The sequence below is a fragment of the Nomascus leucogenys genome, chromosome 9, assembly GCF_006542625.1.
Source record: "Nomascus leucogenys isolate Asia chromosome 9, Asia_NLE_v1, whole genome shotgun sequence".
In the NCBI taxonomy this organism is placed as follows: domain Eukaryota; kingdom Metazoa; phylum Chordata; class Mammalia; order Primates; family Hylobatidae; genus Nomascus; species Nomascus leucogenys.
Genome location: NC_044389.1, coordinates 72,445,219 through 72,457,766, shown reverse-complemented (window position 1 = coordinate 72,457,766; position 12,548 = coordinate 72,445,219). Strand labels below are relative to the sequence as shown.

General features: G+C 35.2%; 1 protein-coding gene across 6 annotated transcripts in view; it reads left to right on the top strand.

Annotated features, from left to right (window-relative positions):
• SNCA (synuclein alpha) overlaps positions 1-10,983 on the top strand; it is a 113,253-nt gene extending 102,270 nt beyond the window's left edge. For all 6 annotated transcript variants that reach the window (XM_030819128.1, XM_003257539.4, XM_030819127.1 and 3 more), the window contains 2 exons: positions 7,759-7,842; positions 10,376-10,983. In XM_030819128.1, coding sequence (XP_030674988.1) covers positions 7,759-7,842; positions 10,376-10,408 — 117 coding nt within the window. In that variant the 3' untranslated portion in view covers positions 10,409-10,983. The remainder of the gene's footprint in view (positions 1-7,758; positions 7,843-10,375) is intronic.
• The last annotated feature ends 1,565 nt before the right edge of the window (positions 10,984-12,548 follow it).

The window sequence follows — 12,548 nt, the reverse complement described above, 5'->3', positions numbered from 1 at the left end:
AAAGTCAGGCCAACCAAACCTAAAATATTGCTACATTGAAATAGTGCAAAATATTCAAAATACTATAGTTATAGATTTGGTAGTAGGACTGTACCAGACCTGTCACTCTATACAAGACTTATGCCTTGCCCTTTCACTTACCTGTTCACTTTTACATCTACCTCACTAGATGTAATGCTATAAATTATAATTATAATATATTATAATTTATCATGTATTATAATGTATCAAATATTACAAATTATGTTGCACCTCCCCTTACCTTTTGCCTGCATATTGTTTCAGAAAGAACAGATGGATCCAATGGACTTCAACCACAGGCCCCTAGTGACAAATAGCTCTTAATGCTGGGCTTGCCATTTTGATGCATTTCTAAAGTTATAGAATATTAAATGAACCAAGTCCCTTGGTCATTTTAATTCTACCTTAGATCTAAGCCATAACTGTACTTTCCCAAAAATTAAAATTTGAATTTTAACTTAACCGTATGTAATTGGAAAAGGAGGTTGGGTTCATTAAGTGTAATTTTATCATCCTTTATTATCCTTTGGGCATTGGATACAGCAGAACATGCCAATTTTTATGGCTTCTCATGTGACAGAATATACTTACTAGGATGCAGTTAAATACTCCGTAGAATCTGTAAACAATAAATACAATCATTACATTATTTTTATATTGTTCTTTCTTATACATAATAGTAAGACTTAAAATATAGTGTTATTTCTGAAATATGCATATTGTTTTGCTTTCGATGATTAAATAACATTGTCCAAAGTTTTAGGTTTTTTGAAATCTTATATTTTTTAACAAAATATCTAGCCTTTCCAAAACAAGACCTCAATAATTCGTTTAAGACCCAGAGTTGTTCCTCTCCACATAGATCTCTTAAAAAGCCAGAAGATTTATGACCTCAAGAGAAACCAGAGTATCCAAAGTTTGCTTTAATTCAATTTTTTAAAAATAAAATTCCTTAGCTTTTTTTAAATTTTGAGATTAGTTTGATTTTGAATCAGATGCCCTTTGCTCCCCACCCCAAAATGGCATTATGAGCAGACTAGGAATTGATAATAGAAAATTGAACATATGAAATATATCTTTACCTTGCTTTTTAACAAGATATTCATGTTTATCTCCTTCATTTTTAAGTGTATCAATAAAATACATGGTAATTCTCTTAGTGAAATATGCTATCTACACTATGTACTCCCCCGTCTAAGGTAGAGAAGTATAGAATATTCACATTTTTGAAACGTCTGTGCTGTTTTTATTTAAATACGAGTTCTGGGCTTCATTTCATTTTGGAACGTGGGTGTGTGCTTAAGTTGAACCATTTTTTCCTCTTAAGTCAAAGTTCTTTTTTAGTTTCTTCTTTTATCTTTTGGGTTACTATCTCTCTCCTTCATCCTCATGGTGTGAGCTGTTGAGTGAAGATATTAATTCCATTATTTGAGGCTAAGTGACATTGTTCAATAATGCAGCAAAACAATGGTTCTACCCCAAATATCTTTGATGTAAAAGCAGTGGGGAAAAGAGAAAGTGCGCTTCTGCTGCTTTGAATGTTTAAGGCCGTGAAAGTTGATCACACAAATTGAGTCATTCTTGTTATACCCAACTAAAACAATCAAGAAGTCTGGGAAGAAAAGCATTCAAGAAACATCACATTGCTCCAAAAGTGTCGTTTTCTACAAGTCCGCATGCTGAAGCTGACTATTGTAAACTGGGACCAATTTTTTCCGTAACTGCTGAAAAAACTTGCTGCAGCTCTAGGACTAATTTTGCCCACCACTGTCACTCACCAATTGAAGCTTACTAGCTCCCCAGAACCTTTCTAGTGCCAATGAACTTTCTCAAAGAGCAGTGTGTATCATTTCTCTTTTTTAGAACACCTTCAACCTCCTCTTTGTTCTTTGGGTATACCAAAGGCCAACCAGCCTCGAATTTCAATTTTTCTTCCCACATAAAAGGTTTAATTTAGAAATGTATCTCTACATTTCTAACTTTGACAAAGCATAGATACCAGATAATTGATGAAACCTTGCCATTTTAACGATCACCATGGATTACTTCCCAGTGTCTTCACATAACCCTTACCATTTGCCAACCTTTGATGGACTTCAAAATGAACATATCTTTTTTTAAAAAAATTTATTCACACTGACAGCAAGTACATTGGTATACTCTATATTAAATTATACCACAGGGTTTACAAACAATTGGTGATGTCGGGCAGTGGTTTCCAAGGAACATACTTAACAAGACATTCACAAGGCCCTACAAACCTGCATTTTTAACAAGGGCCCTAGATGATTCTAGAAGAGTTGGTTTGGAAAGCAATTTTTGCCTTTATTATGTGTCCTTTTAAATATATTTAAAATTAAAGTTATAAGTCATGGAATTGAATAAAGATAATTTCCTTACAGAAAGTATTACTAGGTATCTAAATACAATATGGTTCAAAACAGGGAATTAAAAAAGATTATGTAAATTCTGTAGTTGTATTCCTAAAGACAGTAGCTGAAATTTTTTCCTACTTCTCTTTGTATCACTTCCCTTTTCCTTCACTTTCACTTCCCTGGAATTGTACTTCCCAATAAGCTATTAGCAGTGAAGCTTCGTCTCATGATCTGTTTTATAGAGCACTTCAGCTGGGATGAGTACGAGCTGATAATCAGTTATGTCAGCTATTCAACCCTACAGGTTTATTTAAAAAGAACTTGAATAGGCTTTTTGGGGAGAAAGAGGTCAGTCTCAGCCATTTCTGTTTCCTAATATAGCTTTTAAGTCTTTCCTTATTAGCAATGAGGGCCATTCCATTGTAATTTTTTGATAACCATTTTTCTTTCTGTGTGTCAAATGCAGATATAAGATACTGAACTGAGTCTATTTCACTGTTTGTAAAACAATACCATTTGAAAAAAAAAAGTCTACAGATATTCCAGGGATAGGGCCTAGTAGACAGAGAATAAAAGGTATTTTCTTACTATGTCTCTATATCCTACCCTGTAGGTTCTCTTATTAAGCATACAGGCATATACAAAAATCCAGATGTTTTTCTCATTTATTTTATTGCCCTATCATATTCTGTGTTAATATAATATCATAATGAAAATTTGAGAAAAAATTGATATTTTCAAAAGTGCTTAACATTTGTTATATTGGTAGATTTTTTTCTTGTTTGTGGTAAAAATAAATAGAAGGTGCATTTCATACCTTCAAGTATGATTACATTTTGAAAACAAGTCATGAATACTCATAAAATGCAAATTTTAATGTTCTTTTTTTTGTTACAGCCAAACTATAATTAGGCACAGTTGTAAATTGGAGTTGAAATTTAATATTTCTTTATAGATAACACTTAATGTTTTTAGAGATAGGTTTATGAAACAGTAAATATACAGGTATAGGGATAAAATTGTGTCTGATGGTCATATGAAGTGTTCGTTGTTATATTCTCTCTTGGAATAGCTGCCAAATATTTTAGTATGCTTAAAATCTATGAATGTGATAGAGTCAAAAAATTTCGATCACATATTCAGAAAAACATAGTTAGAGAAATAACTATTGAAATGAGCATACAGCAGTCTTCCTTTATCTACAGGGATACATTCTGAAACCCCCACTTGGACACCTGAAATTGCAGATAGTAGCAAACCCTACATATACTGTTTTTTTCCAATGCTTACATACCTATGAAAAAGTTTAATTTATAAACTAGGCACAGTAAGAGATTAACAACAATAACTAATAACAAAAGAGAACAATTATAATAATATACTGTAATAAAAGTTATGTGGGTATGGTCTCACTTTCTCTTTCCCTCTCTTTCTCTCTCAAAATATCTCAGTATTTTGGGGCTGCGGTTGGTGGGGGGCAACTGAAACCATGGAAAACAAAACCACGGATAAAAGAAGACTACTGTATATACTTTTTAAAACTGATGAAATATTAAACTCATGTTTCTTCTATATCCCACCTATTTCCCCCACCCAAACCTAGATAGATACCTTATTTGGTCTGTAAACATTTAATTAATTTGTAAAAGTTAAGAACTTTTTAAAGTAAAACTGGAATATATCATCACACCTAAAGAAATAAACGATAATTCTTAAATATCCAGTCAGTGTTCAAATTTCCCCAACTACCTCATATGTGTTTTCAATTTGCTTATGTCGGGATCCCAATAAGAATGAAATAAAGTTCTTAGGTTGCAGTTGGCTAATGCTCTCTCACTTCTACTTTAAGCGGCAGGTTCCCGCTAACTTCTTTTTAGTTACAATTTACTTGTTGAAATTCGATGTATTCTTTGTCTTGTGTAGTTTTTCACAGTGCAAAATTTGCTGATTGTAGCCAGTGTTGTGAACAGTGAACATGTTTTTCACCGCCTTATATTTGCTGTAAGTTGTCAGTGATAGTTAAATGTTAATCAAATTCAAATTCGGATCACGTAGGGCTTTTCTTTTTTTTTCTTTTTCTATTTATTTATTGATTAATTAATTAATTTATTTATTTATTTATTTATTTTGAGACAGAGTCTCACTCTGTCGCCAGGCTGGACTGCAATGGTGTGACCTGGGCTCACTGCAATCTCCACCTCCCAGGTTCAAGTGATTCCCCTGCCTCAGTCTCCTGAGTAGCTGGGACTATAGGCGCACCACCACGCCAGGCTAACTTGTATTTTAGTAGAGATGGAGTTTCACCATGTTGGCCTGGATGCTATAGATTTCCTGACCTCACGGATCATGTAGGACTTCAATCGTCGAACAAACGAACCTTTAATAGCAGTTACACCATTAGGATGACCTGATCCAACATTGAGGTCGTAAACCCTATTGTCGATTTGGACTCTAGGATAGGAATGTGCTGTTATCCCTAGTGTAACTTGTTCCCACTTGATGAAGTTATTGGGTCAGTGAACAATAGCCCACTTAAACTAGTACGGTCTTGGTTTAAGACGGTGATGTGTATGTACTTCCATCAGACGGCACATAATACAGTAAATCCTCACTTAACTTCATCAGTAGTTTCTGGAAACTGTGACTTGAAGCAAAACAACATATAACAAAACCAGTTTTACCATTGGCTAATTGATATAAGCAAGAATTAAGTTCCTATGGCAAATTTCTGGACACAAAACACCATCAAACTCCTAAATAAAGATAAATCACTTCTGACATCAAACATTGAAATTAATGTGAGCTATATATACATTTAAGAAAGATTAATACAAACAAGTCAAATAACTTACCTAATTATTTCAGTGGAGACCGCAGGTGGCTAGAGCCTATTCTGGCAGCTCAGGGAGCAGTATGGGAACCCACCCGGACAGGACGCCGTTCCATTACTGCAGGGCGCTCTCGTACACACCCACTCACCCAGGCTGGAACCATGCAGACACACACACTCACCTAACCTACACATCTGCGTACATCCTTCAAAGTTCAGCCAAATAACATATAAACATATCCAGTAATATCCATCAGTCTTAGTTCCGACGTAACAACTCCTTTTTGATCATCAAACAACAAACAGGGTAGGTCCGCCATATTTACTTGTGTGGTCCATATCAAAATTTTCAAATTATATTAGAAAATCAAATCTCTGTCAGTTTCAAAATGCATGGAAAAAAATTTGCCTTATTTCCCTTATACTTGGATATCGTAACAGTAATCTAAATATTAATGAGAAAGTTAATGATGTCGTTTGCTTCTCCCCGTTGTAAAGAAGGTTTTGCTGCTCCGTTTGATCACTAAGGCTAATTGACACTCAGAAAAAGCATAGGAAACTTCTCAGCATCACAAAAGCTCTGTCATCTAGAGAAGCTAGGACTTGAGCTCAAGTCCTGTGACATGGAAGGCCTTGTGCCTAGCCACCCTGCAGCAGAGCCCGTATCTACCAAGAAGTGAAACGCTATGAAAACAATATCTTTACTCCACATTTTAAAGTGAGGTAGTTTGGGGTGGTTTATATTTTATTTAATTTATATATTATTTGGATTTTTTCTAGTTTATAAAAAGGGCATTGGCAAAGGCAGAATGATCTATAAGCTTCTCTGCCCACCTACCATCAGCATGATCTTCAGTTTGACCTTTTCTTACTGTCAGCCATTTTCTTATACTTCTGCGTCCCTGTCAGTCACTTCCATGTGAAGACATGGGGAGGCTTTTTTTTTTTTTTGAGACAGAGTCTCCCTCTGTCTCCCAGGCTGGAGTGCAGTGGCGCGATCTCCGCTCACTGCAAGCTGCGCCTCCCGGGTTCACGCCATTCTCCTGCCTCAGCCTCCCGAGTAGCTGGGACTACAGGTGCCCGCCACCACGCCCGGCTAATTTTTTGTATTTTTAGTAGAGACTGGGTTTCACCATGTTAGCCAGGATGGTCTCGATCTCCTGACCTCGTGATCCACCCGCCTCGGCCTCCCAAAGTGCTGGGATTACAGGCGTGAGCCACCGCGCCCGGCCATGGGGAGACTTTTTTACATCAGACATGTTGTTGAAAGTCAGCCGCGTTGGCTGAGGGATTATTTGATCTCTTCCTCCAAGTCTATTTAGGCCTCTCTGTTCTTTGAATTTTCATTTACCTTTATCTTCTTATAATTACTTTGCTGAAATAAATGCAAAGCAACAAAAGGTATTTAGTGAAGAATACCAACAAAGCCATGACCATTTCAGGCTGAGTTTTGTAGTATTCTTTGTCTAGGAAGAGATACCTAGAAAAATCTTCTGACCATGTATTTGATTATTTTCCTTCAATATATATAGTCTCAGTCTTCAAATTTCAGAAAAGAATTTGTTTCTTTGTTGTCATTTAAAATTAATGTGTTAAATATGTATGCTTTCACATTATAAGTGGTTATAAAAGTTAAACACTTAGAAAAAAAGTCAAAATAACATACATAACTATCCAACAAAATAACTTTCATATTTTATTGTGTTTTCTTCCCAACTTTTTACCTTTGCATCTGAATTCTATGTAGGTTGTATCTATAATATAGACAATACCTTATAGCCTGCTAATTATACCATAAGTAGGTTGTTGTTACATAGTTCTCAGGTAATAGTAATATATGTCTTTATCATAAGCTACTGAGTAGTTGAATGATAATTTTTTTTAAGACAAGGTCTCGCTCTGTCACCCAGGCTGGAATGCAGTGGCATGCACATAGCTCACTGTAGCCTCTACCTCCCAGGCTCAAGTGATCCTCCTGCCTCAGCCTCCCAAGTGGCTGGGACTGTAGGCATGTTCCACCATGCCCAGCTATTTATTTCTATTTTTAGTAGAGATGGGGTTTCATTGTGTTACCCACGCTGGTCTTGAAATCCTGGACTCAAATGATCCACCTGCCTCAGCCTCCCAAAGTGCTGAAATCACAGGAGTGAACCACTGCACCCAGCAATAATTTTTTTAACTCTTCATTATTCATTGAACATTTAGTTAACAATTCTAAAAATTTTGTTTCCTGCTGTCATTGATCTTGTGTAAAATATCTTTGGACTATAGCTGTGGATTATTTCCTAAATAGTGAATTACTTGAGCAAAAAGTTTACATACTTTGAGGGTTGATAACCCATGTTGCCACAGTGTTTCCCCGAAGGCATTGTGGAGTTTAGAATGCCAGTAGTAATATTAAGGTGTGCCATTTTCAACATCCCTGGCCAGCATCCCTATATGTAAGATTTTTCCAAAACATGGTTCTGATTTTTAAAAGTGAAAAATGCTATTTCATCATGTTCTTTTTGTGCTTCTTACTTTAAATATTAGAGTGAAGAAGGAGCCCCACAGGAAGGAATTCTGGAAGATATGCCTGTGGATCCTGACAATGAGGCTTATGAAATGCCTTCTGAGGTAGGAGTCCAAGCTGAATCTTTCTAACAGACAGTAACCAAAACCAGTCATTGTCACATTTCTCTTTCATTAGTGCTTAGTGAGAATCATTTGCTCTCTACATGCTCATTACGTGGACAACTTGCAAGTTAAGAATGGTTTTTACATTTTTAAAGGGTCCTTAAAAAAAAAAGAGGAGGAGGAAGATGAAGAGGAAGAAAGGATGTAACAGAAATCATATGTAGTCCACATAGCTTAAAATACTTACTACTTGACCCTTTACAGGAAAAGTTTACTAACCCCTGCATTAGAGAATATATTTTTAGAAACTTTACATTCTAAAATAAATTTCTAAATGGAAAGTTATGGAAATCAATGGAATGCCAAAGGAAGGTAATTATTTTTTGCCATACATGTCCAATGGGATGATTGCATAGTAAAATAAAAGTTACCCACAAAAGTTATAGAATGAAAAGATAAATGCATGATTTGCAACAATTGATATATTCCAGTATAATGTTTTAAACAACATAATTTGATTGTTAATTTTATTTTGATTGAAAATATAAGTATCTTTAATAGAAAATATATCAAAAGGGAAATTAGAAAATACTGTTAGATGAATAAAACTGGCCCAAGAAGACATAGTAAATCTGAAAAGATTTGTAACACAGTGAATAGATTAAATTAGTAATAATAAAAAAAAACTACCTGCAAAGAAAATCCCAGGCCGAGATGGCATCACTGGTAAATTCTACCAAACATTTAAAGAGGAATTAATACTAATTAGTTAACACCAATTAATATCTCTTGCAAAACACAGAAGAGGAGACATTTCCCAACTAATTCTGTGAGACCAATATTACCCTGATAATCAAAACCAAATGAAGATATCACAAGAAAAGAAACTATATAATGGTTCCATTAAAAATTGAGTTCAAGTATGTTGTAGTTTGGTTATGTATTATTCCTCACGGCATTATTAAAAGGCATGTCGAGGATGGGCGCAGCAGTTCACACCTGTAATCCCGCACTTTGTGAGCCAAAGTGGCCAGGTTACTTGAGGCCAGGAGGTCGAGACCAGTCTGGCCAACATGGTGAAACCCCATCTCTACTAAAAATACAAAAATTAGCCGGGCATGGTGTTACACGCCTATAGTTCCAGCTACTTGGGAGACTGAGGCACGAGAGTCACTGGAACCCAGGAGGCAGAGGTTGCAGTGAGCTGAGATGGCACCCCTGCACTCCAATCTTGGCAACAGAGCAAGACTGTCTCACACAAACACACAAAAGGCATATTGATAATAATTCAACTTATAGAAATTGAGATTAAATTGTTTGTTTGCCTAATAAGAATTTCCAGGATTTTGGGGTCTTTTATGCAAGACACAGTACTAAACACTATAGAAAACTATAGAGTAATTGACATTACCAGGACATAAGGAGTTTACAGTGTGGTAGGTTTGATGAAAAAAATAGAAATTCATTCATTCATTTCTTCATTATGATTCCTTTAACAAACATTATTGATTGTCTTCGATGTACCAGGCATCACAGGAGCAAAAATATATAAGATATACTAAAAAGTATAACATTTTAAAGGATCTGTTTCAATCAATCAGGAGAAGTTTTACTGAGGAGGTAATGTTGATCTGGGTGGGAAAAGGTAAGAGATATGGTAGGTCAAAACAAACAGAGGACGTTCTGGCACAAGGGAATATCAGAAGCAAAAGCATATATGTCTGAGAATGCAAATGGATATGCCTGAGAACAGTGAATAATTACGACTCACGGTTAGGAACAAGGAAAATGGTGATAGATTGAACTTGCAGCTATGGGTCAAAGACAAGTTATAGAGTATTAGGACAATCTTGTCATTTCAGTTTGTATTCTATTCAGAAAACAACTTGAGTTATTGAAGGTATGCTTATTTGTTTGTTTTTAAGCAGAATCCTGATATTATTAGAGTTACTCTTTAGGAGGAATAATCTGACCCCTTTAATTAAATCCATTAATATTTGCATTGTGGATGCTATCCAGATACTGTTTGGAGAGCTTGAGGTTTGAAATACAAGTAATAATTGAAGCCATAAATGAAGATGAAATTTGCAACTGGGAGAGTGAAAGTAGGGAAAATGTACCTTGCCTTCAAACATCTTAATTTCCTTCTGAGAATTAGAGCATCTTCATCTGGAAAAGGCTTTATAGACCGCTTGATTTTGTTCTCACATTTTATAGGTGAAGAAACTGAGAACCAGATAGTCCAACTTATTTGTCCTACCAAACTAAGTATATGATCATTAAATGGCACATCCAGATTAGAACCTAGATATTTTAACTCTGACTACTACCGTAATTCACTTCTATATCGGACAAGGAAGACACAACTATTAAAAATAAGACAACGTTTGCTGCAGAATATTTGCAAAAACATTGATTGTAAATTTTACTGTAAGTAGGGAGCCATTTCCTATCTCATTGGCTGTCAGTGCTGATGCGTGATTGAAACTTATACTAACAGTGTGTGCTGTTGTTTTGATTCTCCTAATATTAGGAAGGGTATCAAGACTACGAACCTGAAGCCTAAGAAATATCTTTGCTCCCAGTTTCTTGAGATCTGCTGACAGACGTTCCATCCTGTACAAGTGCTCAGTTCCAATGTGCCCAGTCATGACATTTCTCAAAGTTTTTACAGTGTATCTTGAAGTCTTCCATCAGCAGTGATTCAAGTATCTGTACCTGCCCCCACTCAGCATTTCGGTGCTTCCCTTTCACTGAAGTGAATACATGGTAGCAGGGTCTTTGTGTGCTGTGGATTTTGTGGCTTCAATCTATGATGTTAAAACAAATTAAAAACACCTAAGTGACTACCACTTATTTCTAAATCCTCACTATTTTTTTGTTGCTGTTGTTCAGAAGTTGTTAGTGATTTGCTATCATATATTATAAGATTTTTAGGTGTCTTTTAATGATACTGTCTAAGAATAATGATGTATTGTGAAATTTGTTAATATATATAATACTTAAAAATATGTGAGCATGAAACTATGCACCTATAAATACTAAATATGAAATTTTACCATTTTGTGATGTGTTTTATTAATTTGTGTTTGTATATAAATTGTGAGAATTAAAATAAAATGTTATCTCATTGCAAAAATATTTTATTTTTATCCCATCTCACTTTAATAATAAAAATCATGCTTATAAGCAACATGAATTAAGAACTGACACAATGGACATAAATGTAAAGTTATTAATAGCCATTTGAAGAAGGAGGAATTTTAGAAGAGGTAGAGAAAATGGAACATTAACCCTACACTCGGAATTCCCTGAAGCAACACTGCCAGAAGTGTGTTTAGGTATGCACTGGTTCCTTAAGTGGCTGTGATAAAAAAAAAAAAAAGTGGGTTCCAGGGAACTAAGCAGTGTAAAAGACGATTTTGACTACATCCTCCTTAGAGATCCATAAGACACATTAGCACATATTAGCACATTCAAGGCTCTGAGAGAATGTGGTTAACTTTGTCTAACTCAGCATTCCCCACTTTTTTTTTTAAATCATCAGAAATTCTCTCTCTCTCTTTTTCTCTCGCTCTTTTTTTTCCAGGAAATGCCTTTAAACATCGTTGGAACTACCAGAGTCACCTTAAAGGAGATCAATTCTCTAGACTGATAAAAATGTCATGGTCTCCTTTAAATGTTGCCAAATATATGAATTCTAGGATTTTTCCTTGGGAAAGGTTTTTCTCTTTCAGGGAAGATCTATTAACTCCCCATGGGTGCTGAAAATAAACTTGATGGTGAAAAACTCTATATAAATTAATTTAAAAATTATTTGGTTTCTCTTTTTAATTATTCTGGGGCATAGTCATTTCTAAAGGTCACTAGTAGAAAGTACAATTTCAAGACAGAATATTCTAGACATGCTAGCAGTTTATATGTATTCATGAGTAATGTGATATATATTGGGCACTGGCGAGGAAGGAAGGAGGAATGAGTGACTATAAGGATGGTTACCATAGAAACTTCCTTTTTTACCTAATTGAAAAGAGACTACTACAGAGTGCTAAGCTGCATGTGCCATCTTACACTAGAGAGAAATGGTAAGTTTCTTGTTTTATTTAAGTTATGCTTAAGCAAGGAAAGTATTTGTTATTGAACAGTATATTTCAGGAAGGTTAGAAAATGGTGGTTAGGATATATTTTAAATCTACCTAAAGCAGCATATTTTAAAAATGTAAAAGTATTGATATTAAATTAAGAAATATAGGACAGAACTAGACTGATAGCAGTGACCTAGAACAATTTGAGATTAGGAAAGTTGTGACCATGAATTTAAGGATTTATGTGGATACAAATTCTCCTTTAAAGTGTTTCTTCCCTTAATATTTATCTGACAGTTATTTATGAGCAGTGAATTATTTTATATACCTTAATAGTTTATTTGGGACCAAGCACTTAAACAAAAAGTTCTATAAGTCATATAAGCCTTTTCAGGAAGCTTGTCTCATGTTCACTCCTGAGACATTCACCTGCCAAGTGGCCTGAGGATCAATCCGGTCCTAGGTTTATTTTGCAGACATACATTCTCCCAAGTTATTCAGCTTCATATGACTCCATGGTGGGCTTTACCAAAACGGTTCAGAGTGCACTTTGGCACACAATTGGGAGCAGAATAATCTAATGTGTGGTTTGGTATTCCGAGTGGGGTCTTTTTCAGAATC